The 19,308-nt window shown below is 54.8% G+C and overlaps 7 protein-coding genes across 7 annotated transcripts; 3 read left to right on the forward strand and 4 right to left on the reverse strand.

Annotated features, from left to right (window-relative positions):
• Nucleotides 1-160: 160 nt before the first annotated feature.
• CkaCkLH20_11727 (ABC multidrug transporter mdr2) lies at nt 161-2,551 on the reverse strand (the record flags this gene model as incomplete). The annotated part of the gene is made up of 1 exon (XM_038894441.1): nt 161-2,551. One exon carries the CDS (start codon nt 2,549-2,551, stop codon nt 161-163), a length of 2,391 nt encoding a protein of 796 aa, XP_038740289.1.
• A 761-nt stretch (nt 2,552-3,312) lies between these two features.
• On the reverse strand, nt 3,313-4,703 carry CkaCkLH20_11728 (duf618 domain protein; the record flags this gene model as incomplete). Its single annotated transcript, XM_038894442.1, has 4 exons — nt 3,313-4,160; nt 4,211-4,411; nt 4,458-4,549; nt 4,606-4,703. The coding sequence occupies 4 exons, from the start codon at nt 4,701-4,703 to the stop codon at nt 3,313-3,315; spliced, it is 1,239 nt and encodes a 412-aa protein (XP_038740290.1).
• Nucleotides 4,704-5,599: 896 nt separating this feature from the next.
• Nucleotides 5,600-6,439, forward strand: CkaCkLH20_11729 (clathrin light chain; the record flags this gene model as incomplete). The annotated part of the gene is made up of 3 exons (XM_038894443.1): nt 5,600-5,642; nt 5,695-5,924; nt 5,978-6,439. 3 exons carry the CDS (start codon nt 5,600-5,602, stop codon nt 6,437-6,439), a joined length of 735 nt encoding a protein of 244 aa, XP_038740291.1.
• A 306-nt stretch (nt 6,440-6,745) lies between these two features.
• On the reverse strand, nt 6,746-7,733 carry CkaCkLH20_11730 (uncharacterized protein; the record flags this gene model as incomplete). Its single annotated transcript, XM_038894444.1, has 4 exons — nt 6,746-6,807; nt 6,859-6,919; nt 7,001-7,085; nt 7,579-7,733. The coding sequence occupies 4 exons, from the start codon at nt 7,731-7,733 to the stop codon at nt 6,746-6,748; spliced, it is 363 nt and encodes a 120-aa protein (XP_038740292.1).
• Nucleotides 7,734-7,888: 155 nt separating this feature from the next.
• CkaCkLH20_11731 (pentatricopeptide repeat domain-containing protein) lies at nt 7,889-10,039 on the forward strand (the record flags this gene model as incomplete). Its single annotated transcript, XM_038894445.1, has 1 exon — nt 7,889-10,039. The coding sequence occupies one exon, from the start codon at nt 7,889-7,891 to the stop codon at nt 10,037-10,039; it is 2,151 nt and encodes a 716-aa protein (XP_038740293.1).
• Nucleotides 10,040-10,179: 140 nt separating this feature from the next.
• Nucleotides 10,180-11,390, reverse strand: CkaCkLH20_11732 (snare complex subunit; the record flags this gene model as incomplete). The annotated part of the gene is made up of 3 exons (XM_038894446.1): nt 10,180-10,655; nt 10,703-11,259; nt 11,356-11,390. The coding sequence occupies 3 exons, from the start codon at nt 11,388-11,390 to the stop codon at nt 10,180-10,182; spliced, it is 1,068 nt and encodes a 355-aa protein (XP_038740294.1).
• Nucleotides 11,391-12,659: 1,269 nt separating this feature from the next.
• On the forward strand, nt 12,660-19,128 carry CkaCkLH20_11733 (uncharacterized protein; the record flags this gene model as incomplete). Its single annotated transcript, XM_038894447.1, has 12 exons — nt 12,660-12,749; nt 12,805-12,861; nt 12,936-12,951; nt 13,077-13,202; nt 13,261-13,331; nt 13,382-13,523; nt 13,579-13,609; nt 15,014-15,112; nt 15,179-15,367; nt 15,416-17,516; nt 18,157-18,249; nt 18,331-19,128. The coding sequence occupies 12 exons, from the start codon at nt 12,660-12,662 to the stop codon at nt 19,126-19,128; spliced, it is 3,813 nt and encodes a 1,270-aa protein (XP_038740295.1).
• Nucleotides 19,129-19,308: the final 180 nt, after the last annotated feature.

Here is a 19,308-nt window from a genome sequence, read left to right on the forward strand (position 1 = left end):
AGGTAACTTGTAGTACAGATATGATGACAGCATGAGCTGCCCCGAGCAGCACGCTTCCGCCGTTACTGCGAGCCGCCTCAAATATCGAGCAGCCTTTTGATATAAAACACTAGGAAACGTACCACGCCTTGTCCGACGTCTGCGGGACAATTTCGCGCCTTCATCTTCGCTCATCCTTCACCTTCTCCCCTTGTTGGTTCTCTGCTGGTTCTGCTTCTTCGCCCTCCTCGGCCTCTTCGCCTTCAAGTTCCGATTCAATCTCTTCGTCTTCGGTGATATGACCTCTGTCGCTGCTGCGGGTGTCGGGGATATCACCCCCGCTCATTTGCCACTCCATGAGCTTGCTGAACGCGCTGTCCATGTTGGCCGAGAGCTCCGAGTATTTGCCGATTTCGGCAACCCTGCCATCATTGGAAAGAACAATGATGAGGTCGGATCGCTTGATGGTGGACAGTCGGTGTGCGATTGAGATGGTCGTGTTCTTGCCTTTGAGGAGAGAGGCCAGAGCTGCATTAACGAGAGTCTCGGACTCGGCGTCCAGAGCGGAGGTTGCCTCGTCTAGAATGAGAATATCAGGGTCCTTGATCAATGCCCGCGCAATGGCGATCCGCTGCTTCTGACCTCCAGACAATTGGGAACCACGAGCACCAACTTGGGTGTCCAGGCCAGCAGGAAGGTCGCTGATGAAGTTACAGTTGGCTTTGCGGGCAGCTGCAACGATCTCGGCTCTGGTGGCGGTGGGCTTGCCATAAGAGATGTTGTCGGCAATCGTGCCGGAGAATAAGACGGGCTCCTGAGCGACCATGCCGATGCGGCGCCGCAGCGACTTAATGTTCATCTTGGAAATATCCACTCCATTGATGGTGATGGAGCCGGATGTAGGGTTGTAGAACCTGAGCAACAGTCCCGCGACGGTCGACTTGCCACCGCCAGAAGGTCCAACGACACAGACGTTGCTGCCAGACGGAATTTCAAAGTTAAGATCGTTGAAAATCTTGACAGCCGGGCGTGTAGGGTACGCAAAGGAGACGTTCGAGAATCGGATCGGACCCTGCGCCGATTGTACCTTGAGCCCGACCGTCTGCGAGATTCCTGGCTTCCTGTCCTGTAGCTCGAAGAGGCGGCTGGCAGCGCCAACCCCCTTCATGAGCTCAGAATAGAAAGACGAAAGACCAAACAAACTGGACCCGGCAAATGCGGTGTACATCATGAACGACGTGAGGTCCCCAAGCGTCATGGCACCATTGCGCACAAAGTTACCGCCAACCACGAGCATCGCGAGAATGGTCATGTTGCCGGCCCATCCCGTTGTGGCAAAGAAAGTCGCAGCGACTGTGGATTCCCTCTTGCCGAGGGCAAAAATCTTCTTGACCTGGTTGTTGTAGCGAGCAACCTCCTGGACTTCGCCAACAAACGCCTGGCTGGTCTTGACGTTACCGAGGCGCTCTTCAGCAATCTTGGTCAATGTGCCCAAGTTCTTCTGGATACCCTTGCTGATATTTCTGATTGCACGGCCGTAAAAGAAGGCTCCGACTGCAACAGGCGGCAGCATGATGAGCAGCAGTCCGGTGAGCTTCGGGCTCAGCCAAACCATCACCACAAAGCCTGCTCCTCCGCTGAACAAAGCTCTCAGACCGTCACTGATGTTTTGGGTGATGGATTTGCCGACGATGACGGTATCGGAGCTGAGTCGGGAGATAAGGTCGCCTACCCGGTTCGCATCGAAGAACTCAGCATCTTGAACATAGGTCCTCCTGTATAACTGCGATCGGAGACGAGCAACGACTCTCTCTCCGACAATACGCAGGAGAATGACTCGACCAAAGTTAGCCATGGCACCAACAGTCAGAATGACGCCCAGGGCCACGAAGAACTGTGGCATGGTGAGGCCGAACAAGCGGGCATCTTCTGAGGGGTCCTTGGTTGCGATATCGAGGATTCTGCCGACGGAAAAGGGAATGGACATTGTGACACTGGACGAGATGACTAGGAAGATCATGGCGACCCCAAGCCATCTCAGCTCAGGTCGTGCGATCTTGATCAACCGCCATATCTCTGCGAACCCAGCCTTGCCCTGCGTCTTGCCTTCCTTCGATAGCTTGGCACTTAGGTTGACCTGGGCCGCCTTGGCCGCTCTCTCGCTCTTTTGGAAATCATCGTGTTCGCCATTCTGGGCTGGCTCGGCCTGCTTTGCGTTGTTTTCGTCTTCGCGTGTTCTTGGCACCTGCGTCGTGGTTTGGGGGTCTTTTTGCGCGTGAAATCCGGTCGAGAAATAGCGCAAGATTGAACTCGGCTGGGGTATCTGAGGGTTTCGAAAGGGGATTATCGGTCGCGGGCCGGCTATGTAACCGCGAGCGACAAATGGCGCGGCGACTTGTTTGATATGTTTGGAACTGAAGCGCCTGACGTGCGAAAAGAGGGGGTGCTGTAGGATCGAAGTCGTCGTCGAAGTGCTTCGCAAGCCGGGTAGGGACGCCAGTAGCGAGCCCGCCTGGCTGCTCCCGACGCGGTGCGGGAGCAGCACTGCTGTTCGGGCTGCTCCCGTGGCCATTTCTAAATGGAGTGAATCGAAATTTTCCTATCTCATGGGCGGCGCATAGTTGGGAGGTCGAGTATGGCGTTGCTTCATCATACGAAGGAATTGGGCGAATTGCGCATGAATCCAGCCATCATCTGGCTGTTAAGAGAAAGGATTCCGTCATCGGTCGGGCTTAAAATTTACGGGCTTGGGGTCGCTGACAGTGGACGCGCTGTAAGGTACCTCTGGACCTACCTTATCCGACCTTACCTTAGCCGGGCCACTCGGCGATAGTCGGGCCGACCGCCTCTCGCCGAATGTGCCATTCCGCTTCTGCCGAAGACGGGAACAAGACGGGAGGCCCCTTTGTCAGGCATGCCGTGCTTGAATTGGACCAAAGCGCGTCTACAGGTCTTGCACTCGAATCGGTCGGAATGCTTGGCAGTTCTTGGTGATCTATACTCCGCTTCCTTTACGTATATACCGTGAGGCTGCCACGGGGCCCGATCTGGTCGATCGCCAATCGGGCCCGCGTGCAGGCGGCCCCAGATAGCTCCCTGCATGAAGCTCCAGCAGTGCTGTCGTCTTACCCCCCAAACAGATCCCAAATGCGCAAAAATTCAAGTACCCGTCCCGTAATTGGCCTGTACTGAACCCAGTCTTTGACCACGGTCGTAGTAGCCAAGACGCCTCCCAAGTGCGGTCTAAAGTAGTATTACATGCCTTCCTGATGCCATCGCCCTCAAGTGGTCCCGAGACTTTTACATAGCGGACTGTCCGCGACAAAGACGTCCTCAAGGATTGCCGTTGCTGTCCTTGCGCAGCATTTCCGCCACATCGGCGTCGATTCCGTCGTCATTACCGAGGTCAGGAAAATCGTCCCCGTCAACTCGACGCCTCTTATTAGACCCGTTAGCAGAGACCGGGATGGACTGATATTGAGATGCAAGGTTTGACAGCATCTCGATGCCAGTAGCGGGAGGCGGCTGGAATCCCTGACTCGACGCTGATCTCGCGCGGTCCGCTTCAGGGTGCTCGTGGATGGGTGGCTCATCATGAATTGCTGGAGGCGTCAGGGCTTCCACGGACGGCGGCGTGAAAGTTTCCATGGCCGGCGGCGTGAGCGCTTCGACCTCTGGTCTCTCCGGCTCCGGGCTCGCAGATGCCCCATTTCCCGGCGACTGCGAGGCCTCGTGCGTCGGCAGTCCGCGCATGATGGCGAGCTCGACCTCGCGTCTTTTCTCCTCGGTCTCCGCCTTTCGCGACGTCAACTCGGCGTACTGCTTCTCATCATTCGCCAACGCCTCTTGGTTTGCACTCAGAAGTTTCTCCAGCTCGCCGATGAGGCCTTTGCGAGCCTTGACGCACTCAGCAACGGCGCCCTCTGCGCTGGCCAGACTCTTAAGGAGGCCATTCAAGCGTGCGGCGTAGACTGGGGCTGACGGCACAGGTGTCGAAGGATCCGTGAGCTTCTCGAAGTCCTGGTTGGCGGTACTTATGGCCGTCTTCGTGGGCAGATTGAGCTTCGACACGTTTTGGAACGAGGTGGCGATGGGAGTGAGCTCGGCCGGCACGGAGGGGCCGCTACCCATGGCAGGGCCACCAAAGCTTGCCTTGGCTGTCCCACGAGCCTTGTCAAGTTCTGTTTTTCTTCGTCAGTATGATACCGCATTACTCAGGGGAACAACAGACCATCAATTCGTGCTTCAATGGCCTGCTGAATCGGTGGCTCAAAGATGAAGCGGTCCTTCCAGACGTCGATCACTCTTCTGAGCTTGTTCTGAATCTCGGCCGGCGCGCCCTTGTACGCTAATGCCGTGGCCTCTGCAATGACGGGCGAGAAAGCTACCAGGAAGTCTTCCTTGTGACGCGCCTTGGACTGCTGAGTGACCTCTGCAACGTGTTAGACAAGTTGGCGCATAAGGAAATGTCTACTTACCGTTTGCAAGGTAAACCAGGCTCAGTCGCTTGGTGCTTGATGAGTCCCGCAGGCGCTGAAGCCAAAGCTGAACTGTGCGATCGGCGTGTCTCCTAAAGGTCGGCGTGTCAGCTCGCCGAAACTATTCAGCCAAATCAGGAAAGCTTACTTGTGAAACATTATCCATTGCGCTGCGGTAGCAATGCTGTCGTGACTTTCATTCAGAGCTGATAGCTTAGCCAGCACGGCGTCGTCGTTGTATGCCATGATGGCCGAGGGCACAGCGCGGACGTGTTTGCGATGGACAGGAGATTGATTGGACGCGCAAGTGTGGCTGCAAACACAACCTAGGTTGGCCGAATGAACCAGATCTCCGTCGCGAGTTGAACCGGTCCTCTTGCAGCTGACTTATAGCACTAATTGCAGTCTGGGATTTGAGGTGCAAAAATGGGAAACTGCAACCCAGCAGGCGAAGAAGGTCTACGATCAATCAATCACTGGGGGCTGAAACTCCAGCAGCAAACACCCTGCTTGCGCAAAGTGTCCGGATCAGTGCATGAAGCGGCCTTTGTATGAGCAGGGCAATCAGTGGGATCGAGAGACTGGAGGCCTAGTGAAGGGCTGCTTTTCGCGATGAATTGAAGAGTTTGCTGGTTGGGAAAAAAAGGAAACCGACACGGGCATCAAGCTTTGAGGTCGAATGAGATCAAAACATTGTATCCGTAGACGGCTCAGACGGGCTGCTCTTAATGGTAGAAAACCGATTTGCAGTGTTGGGGCTATGCATGTAAACGGACAAATGGACCCCAGCCACATGCAGCTCGAGCTCTTTGAGCTGCGAGGTGACGCTGGGGTACATTCAACTATCCGATAGGACAGCTTCCCAGTGCTGCACACGGCAATCACCGCTCCTGGCCAAGGTAGCCTCATTGAAGCACGTACCTACCTTGCCTACCTTCCTTAACCTGCCATACTCTGTTACTTCGTTGCTGCACAACATCTTCATTCGAACATCGCCAGCGATTACGACTTACGACACCCTCCTTCGCGCCAAATAGTAGAGTGCCTGTACATCGCAGTCACTCCTGGCACCGGGCGTCCGACCCAAACACCCACGACTATCGCCCTTCTCCTTTCCTTGTTTCCACACACATACCATCAACATGGCGGACAGATTCCCTTCGCTGGAGGATTTTGATTCGGGTGGTATGTCGTATACTTAATCATGGTATTACCTTCCTGACTGACGCGTACTCAGCCCAGACCGATATCAAGGACTCGGGCGCCTCGCCTTCCGCCGACGACTTCCTAGCCCGCGAGAAGGCCCTCCTCGGCGAGGACGCCAACCAGTTCGCTACGAGTGAAGACGCCGTCGCGTTCGGAGCTGGCGATGACGACCTTCTTGGCGGCGCCGGAGGTAGCAGCAACGTCATCGCCGAGGAGTCGACATTCGAGTCGCAGTTCCCCGATCTTGCCAACCAGAACGAGGTTCGTCATTCCCATCTCGGCTACACTGCTCTTGACTAATAATTCTCCCGCAGGCCGTTGCACCGGGCGCCATCCCTGGCGGTGGTATCACTGCCCCTAGCGTCAACTACAACTCTGGCTACAGCGCCTTTGTCGAGGAGGAGGAAGAGCCAGCCGTCATCCGTGAGTGGCGCGAACAGAGAGACGCGCAGATTGAGAAGCGTGCGCAGCAGTTTGCAGCACAGCGCGAGGAGACCATCAAGGAGGCGAGAGAAAACATCGACGACTTTTACAACAACTACAATGCCAAAAAGGAGAAGCAAATCTCTCAGACACGGAAGGATGCTGAGCAGTTCCTGTCCAGCCGCGAGGACACCGTTTCCGGAGGAACTAGCTGGGAGAGAATCGCCAAGCTGGTGGACGTCAGCGGGAAGGGCTCCAAGGGCGGTGCCTCCGGCTCTGGTAAGGAACGCTTCCGCGAGCTGTTGGTGAGCTTGAAGAAGGACGAGAAGGCACCCGGAGCTAGCGGCTACTAGATGCGAAGGACGGAAGGATTTTGTGGTTTCCGCATTGTCGAGTGAGATCTGATGCCACGCGCATGCTGGAGCACGTGTATTCTAGATGACCTTTTCTGCCAAAAGGAGTAGCGGGAAAAGGTTGCCATTTGGTAATTCCGGCAGGCATAGTCAAGAAACTTCCATGATTGCCACGACGTCACTTCCGAGACTTGTATATGCAACAAAATGAAAGACTTGTCTAGTGCCACATCGGTCTATTGATCGCCCCTACGAATCATACAATCCGCCTCTAGCCTTCGTTCATTTGGAATTGGACAGCCCCGTCTAGTTCTTGCCGAAGTAGCTGTTGTAGCCGGCGACCTTGCGGATACCGCCGTAGAGGGTGACTATGAAATGTGAGTCTTCCGATCGTGTTCAAATCGGGAATCGAGACATACAGCCGAGGGTTCCCCAGAGGAGGACGGTGTAGGGGACCATGTAGACACGGCTGCGAGGGTTCTACGAATGTTGAGTCAGTATCAGTCGGCAGGTCGTCGGACGCTGAAGGCGAGAGCGGCTAATTGCGCCAATTCGACGTACGATCTTCCAGAGACGGTTGTGCTCCTTGTAGGCGGTCTGGTAGAACTTCTGGAGCTCAGGGACCTTGTTCTTCGCGTTGACGAGACTGTGCGGACGTCAGAAATACTCTCGTACGATGCGGTTCCTTGCGTCCGAACAAGCGGCCATTGACAGCGATGGCGTTCAGCTAGTCGGTCGCAGGTTCTTCGAAAAGCGAGGGATCACATACGCCATTTTGATCGTTTCAATTGCGAGTTTCGCGACGGGCTGTGGGGGTTTGCGGCTTCGTTGGCGTTATCGAATATCGACTTTGAGAGACGGTCGGTTCAATCAGGAAGATGGGATGATGCCGTGGATTGGTGGGCCGAAATGCCCGACTGACTAAGCTGACCCGCTACTGAGTGCCGTGCCGACGAATGGCGCAAAGCCGAATTCCGTTGACGGATGGAGCTGGCAAGGAACTTTTTTGGCGGGACCGTTAGTTTTCTCTCCAAAAAGACCTACCTACACGCCCTCAACAGCCTCAGCCTCGAGATGCAGCCAGCTTCGAAATCTGCACCCACGTAACGCGCCAGCTGCTATGCCCCGCGCTTCGTTACCTCATCTCCGTGTCATTGTTGTTCTCTACGCAGGGCAATGCAATTGGCTTCACAATGTCTTCGTCACTTGAATAGAGCGCACCTAGGCTGGTGCCACCGATATCAAGGACTGGATGCGAATCGACGAGCGGCCTCGTCTCTTCGAAGGACGTCATGTACAGACTTCTACAGCCCTGGCGTACATAGTCGCCATTTAGCAGCCCAATTGTCTGTACATAGCAGAGTGCAGACTGGACTTTCCTCCCATTCGGTTCTTGACACACCCGGCACGAAATTCAATACGACAACAGCCCAAAATCCCCCGTTGTTACTGAGGCCAAAACCGGCGACTCGAGACCAGAAAGCACCGAAGAATCGGGGGACACTTCGCATTGATCGGGAAGCGAACGACTTGCTTCTTCGAGAGGCAGACCTCGGCCTAGTCGACATTTCCGAAAACGAAAATGACATCCTGTTTTGGCTCGATCTCGTCAATGCTGCCAAACGCGAACATGGCCAGGCCGGCGTGCTAGCGGTATGGGAGGCTATGGATGTGAGAAAGACGTTATCCGATACAGAAGGTCAAGAGGCAGAAATGCTTTGGAAAGCCATGCTGAACGCCGCTCTAGACGACGAGGGTCGACTTGATCGTGTCTTTCTGTATGCAGAGTGGATGTTCAAAGTCCGATCTGTTCAGTGGCCGGATTTATATTCAACGATAGTGTCGCACTGTCTGCGGAACGGGCAGTTCATGAGAGCGATGCAATGGCACATACGACTTATGCCCACATTCGATCCAGGCTCGGAGGCCTTCAGCGACATGCTTCGTCATTTTGTTACGAGCACCGACACCCAGATGCAGCAGGCTCTACAGTCGCTTTACGTCTCGACTTTCCACCACGGTCTTTACGACGAGATTATCCCGCTTCTTTTCGAAAGTGGTCTGTCTGAGCTTTGTGCCGAGTGGCGAAAACTATTCCTTCGATTTCACGACCTGCCTCGACTAACAGCCGAATCTCAGCCATATCTGAGCTTTCTCGTTCGATACTTTCCCGGCACCTCACTGGAACTGGAAGAACAGCTGGTGTTGGACGTGAATTCTTCGGCTTATTGGGATGTCAAACATGACTCCTTATGGGATGCCATGAACGGCACACATGGCGAAGACGACAGTCCGACAGGCAGGCGGTACAGTGATAAGTTAGGCGCGCGGTGGTTTGCAAGCTCTTGGGTGCCTCTGGATTTCGCGATTCATGCTGTTCACGCTCTAGGAGTGCACCAAATTGGGCCTCTGTCATTGCAGTCAATTGCTTTACGTGAGCCCACCCCTGACGGTGTCATTGCTCGTATTACGCAACTACACAAGGTCAATATCGGCATTGGGCATTCGACATATGCACTGGCGGTCAGGAATTTCGCAAAAGCTGGGGACAGTGAACTTCTACACGAGCTACTACACACCGACATACATCCGGACGTCTTTGACGACCCTGAGATGTTGCAAAGTATTCGCGACAAAGCTTTCGAGTCTGGGGCTCGGCAGACATACCGATTACTGCTTGCGATCCAGCCCGCGATGGCCCAGGAGTCGATTGAGTCAATCTCAAACATGCTATTGCAGCAGCGTCTCAAGCAACGCCAAAATCAACAGGCACTAGCTCTCCTAGATGACATGCGGTCCATGAACATCGATCTCTCGGCAGCATCTCTTCAGCACATCTACTCAGACGTTCTCGAGACCCTTCCGTGGAAGCTCGAAGTGGACCCCGCAAACTGGAAAAGCTTGCAAGAGGCCATTGCCTTCCTCAATCGCCTGATGCTGATTCAAAAACCGGTGCCCGCTCGCTACTGGCGAAAGACACTTTTCGGTCTTGGCAGGTTCGGACGCCTTGATGAGCTGGAGGATCTGTGTCTCGCCATATTGGACACACACGAAGCCAGGAGCGCATCGCCAGGTGGTTTGCTACCAGTACATCCCACGGATGCGCCACCGTCCAATGTCGGGGCCTTGACCGAGAACTTGGTCGTTCCGGCAGATCTCCCCATTGCCCACACATACCACCCCATGCGTCAAATCTTTGACAAGTCCGCGCTACACGTCGCTATTGCCCGTTGGGGTTTCAAGGCGGGCAGTCCCAGGGATTTGTCCGAAAGGAGCCCACATGCTGGCCCAGCAGTCGAATTGGCCATTACACGGGGTGTGCAGCTCTTAGCCAAGCTCGAGGAGCGCGGCATTCCAGTGAATGCCTCCACCCTTCGAGGAGAGGTCATCAGGTGTCTGGCTCGCCTCTATCGTCCCGGAAATAACAGAACCAAGGCCCTGCCTGCGCTAGCAGTTGTGATTCAGCAGATCAACAAAACCGCCGGACGGATCTCCGAGAAGCAGCTGTTGCCTTCTGTTCATACTGTACAGGGTTTCATCACGAGCTCCGAAGGCCAACGGCGCCGCGAGAAGCATTCGCAAGTTACCCAGTCAAGATAGGCAGACGCGAGAAAAGGACCATTGTGGGCCGAAATGCGATCCTGTTCGCTCGACATTATTCTAAAGAGAAATTCATACATTTAATTTACACCTCTCATCTCTCATTCCTACGGCGTTGTGCCTTGTGCCTTTCCCGGCATCTATTCCTCGTCCCCATGCTTCTTGGGCTTGATCACCAGCAAAATAATTAGACCCGCAATGATGATCAGCAGCAGGAGTATAATTTTGCGCTTCGTCGTCTTCTTCTGGTACCCGGCGGCTACAACGAGCTCCTTCTCGGCCCCCTTGACATCGGTGGCCATGCGCTCGACGTTGTAGTCTATCCTGTCCAACATGGTACCTTGATCAATGACCATGTTCTGTAGGTCGCGGAAGATGTCGGCCAGCTCAATGATGCCCTGCGCAATATCTTCGATCTCACGCTCGCGCTGGATGATGGCTGCGTCATTGGACTGGAGGAGTTTCTGTTGTGTTGCTTGAATGGTCGACTGGGAAAAGGACCTGTCGGCGTCGGATTCCAGCATCGAAGGGTCCATGTATGAGCTTGAGGGCTGCGGTGTTGAACCCCTATCTGCGGTGGCTACGCCGCCGCCAAGGCCGCTCATTCCGCGGAGTTCTGTCACTGTCAGCAGGCCGTCGTGACACCGTGGGAACCTCGCTTACTCTTCAAATATGCGCTTTGCTTCTTTCTGAAGAGCGCACTAGCCTCCTGCACCCGTGAGGCCAGTGATATTTGAATATTCTTCGCCATTGTCTCCTCGGCGTTGGTAATGGTCCCCGAGTGCTTGGACTCCCTCACCATCTGCTCGACCTTCTGGATGCATCGGTGGCAGTCATGGAAGCCCTTAGTGATCTGCTGCGTCAGCGTCTCAATCTCCCTCTCTTCGGCCTTCTTCACGTCCTCATCGTTGAAGCCGGGTAGCACGTGCTTCTGGTGTAACCGTTCGAGTGCCTGGCTCTTAGTGGCTATGTCGGCAAGTAGGTCGGTAATCTCGTCGGATATGTCGGCCCATCGCGGGGGCAGGAGGTCCATCTCTATGACGGCGTCGCCATCGTCCTCGAAAGCACCTGCCGAGAGGAGGCCGCGAGTGTCGTCGCTCCCACTGGCATAGCTGCTGCTTCCAGGGAAGGCATCGCCGAAGCTGTTCCCACCGGCTGCACCGCTGTACTTTGTCCGCTTGGTCGGATGATGTGCGTACGACTGCCGATAGGAAATGTAGCTGGGGACATTGTGGTGTCAGCGAAAGACGGGACGAGCACAGGTGCGTTCTGAGGGATGCGAAGCGCAGACGGGACGGGGTGGGACGAAGGCTTACAGGTTCGTGCGGTCTCGCCACATGGCGGACGCCAGATGGCCGCGATGGTGGTCTCCTCAGCCTGGTGTCCTTTGTCGCTCGCTGCGCGGGGCGCTGAGGTTTATCGTCATGAACGGGGGGTAAAACGAGGCACCATTGGCATGAGCAAGTTGCGATGTGGAAGTGTATGGTCACGGGCGTGTGGTATTTGGAGTCGTGGTCTGTACCCGTCCGAGGAGTGGTGCGGAAGTGTCAAGGGCGGCTGGCTGACTGGGAACTGTCGGGAATGGTAAAGTTCAGCTCCAACCTAGGCTCTTGTCGCATTAGTAGGTATTCGCAACCCATCCGCAGGAGGTATGTGATTTGTGTCGCTAAGTGACGGACAGCTATCTGGAATCTCGGTAAGGTGATGCGCTGCGACAGACCGGGGATTCGCCGAGCAGGGTGCATTGATACATTGATGAATTGAACAGGTATGTCATGCCAGCGGCCAGGAGCAGCATTGCGTCAGGGCCAGTCTCATAGCTGCAGCACCTTGGTGAGGTACCTACCTACCTGAGGTAGGTAACTAAGGTACCTAGGTAGGTAGCCACGGTTCCGCCGTCTGCGGACTGAGCCGCGCGTGGGTCGGTACCTACTTGGTTCCATTGAGGAGACCCAGGTAAATTTAGGCGCACGGAGGTATCGAAAGCGGTGTTTATACCTGGATTGGCACTGTCTTCCCATCTTCTACATGTGAAGCAGCACGGTGCGAAAACGAGATTAAGAAGTACAGCTTCCATTGATCTTACCTTAGGTATGTACAAGAGAAACAGGTGGATTTCGCCGGGATTGCAGGCTGTCACCTGGCAGGTCTGGCAGTCACCCTTTGTTGAAGGGTCCGTCCTGCGCCTATGTAGGTTGATTGTTGACCTGGAATAATTCAATGCAATTGGTGACTGCCCTGAAGACTAGACAGCTGTACGAATAGTCCAGCCCGGTCTTTTAGTTGGCTCACCACCGCTACCACGACAGGTTCCCTCCGCATGTCTGCCCCTCTACTCCAGCCTGTCAGCTTCTAGGTACTACCTGCCTAGGTAGCCTTGGGCGTCCGCGGGCCCCCTATCCCTATCGCCCGAAATTTCCCCCTCCTGCCCCATCCCTCCCCACGAGCTGCACACTAAAGAAAAGCTCGACCCCCAAGGCATCCAGTAGCATCTAATCTGGCCAAGACGTGCGAACACTCTCGCGAATATCCTCCGATCTAACCAACTCGGCCTCTCATTCCACCTGGACCTTTCGAATCCCCAAATAACCAGCCCGCACATTATCACCCCTTATTCGCCATGGTCAGTCGTCTCTTTCCTGAGCTCTGCGCCTTGTCCAGCATCAATGTTACCTTGGAAGCCAACCCCGCGGCTGAGGGGTTGTTGATCGTTGTCTGTTGACAACCATTCCGACGCCTTGGACTGACGCGACCCCTCTATCTAGGCTGACTCCCTTACCGAAGAGCAAGTCTCCGAGTTCAAGGAGGCCTTCTCCCTCTTCGTAAGTCATTCGACCATTGTCGCCGACGCAGAGTGCTTCCGGCGACTGTCGTGGCCTTCGCTAACCCGTCACAGGACAAGGATGGCGATGGTTAGTGCCTACCCCTTTCCCTCCCCTCGAGACGCGCCCGCGAACTCCGCTCGCGATTGCTATCCCACGGCACCTGAAGAACGCCACGAACGAAACGTGTTGGACAAGGCTAAAAGGAGGGACAGGTCAAATCACGACCAAGGAGCTGGGCACCGTCATGCGCTCCCTGGGCCAGAACCCCTCCGAATCGGAGCTCCAGGACATGATCAACGAAGTTGACGCTGACAACAACGGAACCATCGACTTCCCTGGTGGGTGAAAGCTCCGACCATCACACCATGCCAACGCAGGTTTCCTGACCGGTTACAGAGTTCCTTACCATGATGGCCCGCAAGATGAAGGATACCGACTCCGAGGAGGAGATTCGTGAGGCTTTCAAGGTAGGCTACGACTACGAATCGCCTGCCCCAGATGATACTTACATCGATAGGTCTTTGATCGCGACAACAACGGCTTCATCTCCGCAGCCGAGCTCCGCCACGTCATGACCTCCATCGGAGAGAAGCTTACCGACGACGAGGTTGACGAGATGATTCGTGAAGCCGACCAAGACGGGGATGGGCGTATTGACTGTGAGTTGCAGTGTCAGGATGCCGTTCAATTTGTGGGTACTAACAGGCGGTGTAGACAACGAGTTCGTTCAGCTCATGATGCAGAAGTAAGGCGTCAAGTTGTTCGAGCGAGTTGTGGCTAAGCCCCACCGGCTTTGGCTGCGCGGCGTTTGTTTCTTTACGAGGAAAGACGTGGGCAGGTCTCCGAGTCTGGACTGGTTGGGGGGTAATACATCCTTTTGGCCCACTGGAGTTTCCTTGCGAGAATATCCAACGAAAGGACGGGTTTGACATTCGGAGGGATGGAGGACTCTGTGCTTACGTCTCACTGCCAGCATGCTTGCCTGTTTCGTTCTCGCTCTCTCACGATGCTTTTATAACGAATACACACACCCAGACAGAGACGCAAGAAGTATTTCAATGAGGCGGGAGTTACGCTTAGAAGGGGGTCTTCTGTAGGGCGACGAATGCAAAAGTCAACTAGCACCATGCGGCCAAAGCTGTGTGCGAGGTCATCCCATGTCACATGCAAGATCAAGGTCTCGAGCTTACTGTTGCCATATGACATGCAGCCTTGCCAGATGAGGTGATGTTGCCACGGAAGTGGCTTGGAGAAGAAAGAAGACGGCAGTACTTGGTCCATTTACATGAGTGTTCTCGAGGAAATACGAGCGTCTCGAACAATGAAGCTAAGCCGGCAAAGTGATCTAACTTGGCAGGGCTGCAGGCACTGCCCCGATCTGCCCCTCTAAACGCAGCATCGAGTTCGTGACGGTATTTGGGGTTCCTGCAAGTCGAGCAACCAGGAATTGATGCCCATCTGCCATCATCACTTACCTGCATACAAGCAAGGCGGCGTTGCAGAGGAGGAAATGCATACAAGTTCGAGATGGAAGGCATCCGTTGGACAACGTGTCATTGGGCCGTGTCATATTACCATCCACCTAGGTAAGGTACCTACCTACCTATCTTACCGTCCCAGACCGGGCAGGACCTGGAGGCACCAGGTTCCCGTTCAGCGCCCGCAACCCGCTAAGTGCACGCAGCCAGACCCCTAAAGCCCCTGAAGCACATCGGGCCCCTTACTGGAATAATTCGCGCCTGATATTTGGGGCTGCACTCCTACTTCGGCCCCACAGATGTGACGGCGCTGGGACCTGCCACTGCCTGACGGGCACTTGCACCACCGATACGTCCACCGCAGCCAGCCCGGACCTGACATCCTGGGCACGTCTATCTGGTCTATTCGTCCTCCGTTAGAACTCGACCGCATACGACACCCCGACACCTGGACGCTGGCGATTCGCAACTGGAGAGCTCCCGACGAGCTTGCAACCCTTCCGTGAACCTCGACAGCAGGCTCGATTAGCCTGTCCCAGGCCCTACGCGGGCCGCCTTGTTGCCCAACATGAGTTCCTGTGCGAAAGAGCCCCTGCCCCTCTACGTCTATAACGCTGGCTTGGAGCTGACCTGGGTGACGCGCCAGTGAAGCAATTCATCCGCAACGTTAGAGCCGCCAAGACCATTGCCGACGAGCGAGCCGTGATCCAAAAGGAGAGCGCCTCCATTCGAGCGAGCTTCAGAGAGGAGAGCGGCGACCACAGCGTGAGGTACACACATCCGTCGAGAAGTCCATGGTAACGCATCTGGGACCGTGGCTGACCTTCGAGAGACAGACGGAACAATGTCGCCAAGCTTCTCTACCTCTTCACCCTCGGCGAGCGAACCCATTTCGGTCAGATCGAATGCTTGAAGCTGTTGGCTTCGCCGCGATTCGCAGACAAGCGACTAGGCCACCTGGCCACCAGTCTACTGCTTGACGAGAACCAGGAAGTTTTGACGCTGGTGACAAACTCGTTGAAGAAGTAAGGGGATTCATTCTCGAGCATTGGGCTCTGGCTGACTTATTGCAGCGATCTTTCCCACTCGAATCAATATGTGGTCGGTCTGGCTCTCTGCACCTTGGGCAACATTGCCTCAATCGAAATGTCCCGAGATCTCTTTGCCGAAGTTGAGGCTTGCGTTAACACATCGAACCCCTACATTCGGAGGAAAGCAGCTCTCTGTGCCATGCGCATATGTCGCAAGGTTCCTGACCTGCAGGAGCACTTTGTCGACAAGGCCCACCAGCTTCTGGCCGACCGAAACCACGGCGTGTTGCTTTGCGGTCTGACACTGGTCACTAGCTTGTGCGAAGCCGACGAAGAAGAGGGTGGGGAGGAAGGCATTATTGAGAAGTTCAAGACTTTTGTGCCAGGTCTTGTCAGGACCTTGAAGGGTCTCGCGACATCAGGATATGCTCCCGAGCACGATGTTACGGGCATCACTGATCCATTCGTTCAAGTCAAGATCCTGCGTCTCCTTAGGGTACTGGCTTTGGGAGACCCGCAGGTTACTGAGCAAATCAACGATATTCTGGCCCAGGTCGCGACAAACACGGACTCATCAAAGAACGTCGGAAACTCGATTCTATACGAAGCCGTCCTCACGATCCTCGACATCGAAGCTGATTCCGGTCTGCGCGTACTCGGAGTCAATATTCTCGGAAAGTTCTTGTCCAACAGGGACAACAACATCCGCTATGTCGCTCTCAATACTTTGATTAAGGTGGTGGCCATCGAGCCTAACGCCGTGCAGAGGCATCGTAACACGATTCTGGAGTGCTTGAGAGATCCTGATATCAGCATCAGAAGACGAGCATTAGAACTCAGCTTTACCCTCATCAACGAGAGCAATGTCCGGGTACTCATTCGGGAATTGCTCGCCTTCTTGGAGGTTGCCGATAACGAGTTCAAGCCGACGATGACCAGTCAAATAGGTATCGCTGCCGACAAGTTTGCGCCCAACAAACGCTGGCACGTTGACACCATGCTTCGTGTGCTGACCCTGGCCGGAAACTACGTCAAGGAGCCCATCATGTCATCCTTTATTCGCCTCGTAGCGACCACACCCGAGCTGCAAACATACGCTGTGCAAAAGCTTTACACCAATCTGAAGAAGGACATCACACAAGAGAGTTTGACGCAGGCCGGAGCATGGTGTATCGGCGAGTATGGTGACGCCCTCCTCAGGGGAGGCCAATACGAGGAGGAAGAGCTTGTGCAGGAAGTCAAGGACCACGAGATCATCGATCTGTTCACAACCATCCTGAACAGCAACTACGCCACCCAAGTATCAACGGAGTACATCGTGACGGCCCTCGTCAAATTAACCACCAGGCTGTCTGATTCTACGCAAGTCGCCAGAATCCACCAGCTTCTCGAAAATCACCAGACAAGCCTTGACGTTGAGGTGCAGCAGAGAGCTGTTGAGTACAGTAACCTATTCTCCTATGAGCAGATCCGCAACGGTGTCTTGGAAAAGATGCCACCCCCTCAGATCAAGGAAGAGTCCCGTGTTCTGGGCCCGGCGACGACCAAGAAGGCCGCCAAGGCTGCAAACAGGAGATCCCGCGTCGTCAAGCCCACTGAGCAAGACCTGTTGTTCGACCTCATGGACACCCCTCCTTCCACTACACCTGCCCCTGGCGGTGCCTCCAACACCGACCTTCTCGCTGATATCCTGGGCGGCACTTCATCGCCCCCTACATCCGCCTCTCCTCAGCCGCAACAATCTAACGTTGCTTCGATAATGGATCTCTTCTCTGCGGGCCCCGCCCAGCCCGCTGCCTCTCCTGCGCCCGCAGTAGGCGGTGGTTCAAACATGGACTTGATGTCACAAATGTCCGCCGCAACCCCTCCGCCTCAGCCTCAGGCAGCTCCACAGGCTCCGGCAGGTCTGCCAGTATACGACAACAACGGGCTTAACGTCAGCTTCCAGATCCAGCGTAACGCCGAAGGCATGGTGCAGGCCATTGCGCGGTTCCGAAACAGTGGTTCTGGTCCTTTGTCGAATGTGGGACTGCAGGCAGCTGTTCCCAAGACGCAGAAGTTGCAGCTCATGAGCATCTCCAGTACAGATGTTGGACCCGGTGCGGAGGCGACCCAGAGAATGATGGTTTCTGGAGCCAAGGGAGTAAGTTGATGAGCCTTTTTTGACTTTACAACATTGCAGCTAACTTTTCATCAGCCACTCCGTTTACGTCTGAGAATCGGATATGCCCATCCGTCTGCCGGAGAAGTGATGGACCAGGTGAACTGGACCGAGCCGTCTTAAAGCGACTGTGCGAGCCGGTGGAGTGGCGTCAACGTACATGACTTGGGCTTGTGTATTTAATATGGCAAGGCAAGTGTGGTCGAAATAGACAAATCTGCGAGGATGAAAAGTTGAGCATATTAGCAAGTAGTATTGGTGCCCTGTAACCATGTTGAAATGAGATGATTTTTGGTGCATCGCTGGTGTCTGGACTTAGCTGCTTAACATGCGGGACCTGATATGTCATATGTCATGAAAATCCGATCTCGGGCCGGCCGTTCAACCTCGCCAACGACGAACACCGACACCTGAATCCCTCGAATGTCAAAAACTCGAAGACTAGCTCATATCCGAATAACTCGTCAGGTTTTCCGTCCCCGGGTCTACGAGTTTCCATTGTCGGCGTTTAAAATGGGGCCTGTGAAAGAATCGCACATTGAACGCACAGCGACCGAGCCGCGGGATTCTGTAAGATCGCCAGCCATTACCTCATAACTATGATGCTAACAACCCAATGCAGCAAATACATACCGTCAGCCTGAAGCGCATCGATCAAGTGAACGACAATGTTCGACTGTTTCGCTTGGGCATCCCAGACGGTTCGAGCATAAAGGTACCACCCCACTCATCTCGATACCAGCTACACAAGTTCTCAGGCGTCGTACATTCCTCCCGACAAGGCTAACTCGAACAGTTTCTCCCGGGTCAATGGCTCGATACATTCGTCCCCGGGATTGTCAAGCCAGGCGGCTTCACCATCACCAGCCCACCGTCCAGAGCTCGTCTGCCCACCTCACCGTACCTCGAACTTGCGGTGCAAAGGTCGACGAACCCACCCGCAGCTTGGCTGTGGGAGAAATCGTCGATCGGTTCTCAGCTAAGGGTACGGGTTGGCGGTGCTTTCGTCTGGCCGCCACAGGGCGTTGACCTCGCATCCCTCCGCCGCGTCGTCTTTGTGGCGGGTGGCCTGGGTGTGAACCCATTCGCCAGCATTCTCAGCCACCTGGCTGAGACGGAGTGCCCATACGACGTCCAATTCATGTATTCTGTCAAGGTACCCGAGGATTTTGATTCGCAGAAGATTCTGTTCATGGAGCGTCTGGCTGCGATATACGGACGGGAGAAGGTGAGCGGATGCCTTCAACTGTTTTTGACAGGTCGAGACCAAGCCGAAAACCCGATAACCTCTGCCGAGACTGCGACCGAGGAAGAAAAGGCAGAGGAGCAGGAGGCATCCGAAGCTGTCGCGGAACAGCCCACAGCATCTGGTGGGTCTTCCCTGTCGTGTAATGAGATTGAAGTCCCTTTCAAATCTCGCCGGATGAATTTGGACGATGTTGTTGAAGCGTTGGGGCCCGCGGAAGATCATAATTATGCGGTGGTGTACGTCTGTGGAGTGCCATCCATGACAGATGAGTTTGTAGAGAAGCTTGCTACTCCGGAAGGTTTCGGTCTGGAGCCTAGGCGTGTGCTTTATGAGAAATGGTGGTGAACCATACAATTCATCCCTTAACGTCACATCAGAATCGATTGCGTTGAGATAGCGGTGTTTATTGCATTGTTTTTCATGAGACGCTGACGATGCAGAATTCACATGTACAAACCACTCATCTTGCCCTTCTCAAGCTTAACCCTCCTATGTATAAACAAAAGTGTGTCACCCCGCCCAGCC

This window comes from Colletotrichum karsti (assembly GCF_011947395.1).
Source record: "Colletotrichum karsti strain CkLH20 chromosome Unknown Scaffold50, whole genome shotgun sequence".
Lineage (NCBI taxonomy): Eukaryota > Fungi > Ascomycota > Sordariomycetes > Glomerellales > Glomerellaceae > Colletotrichum > Colletotrichum karsti.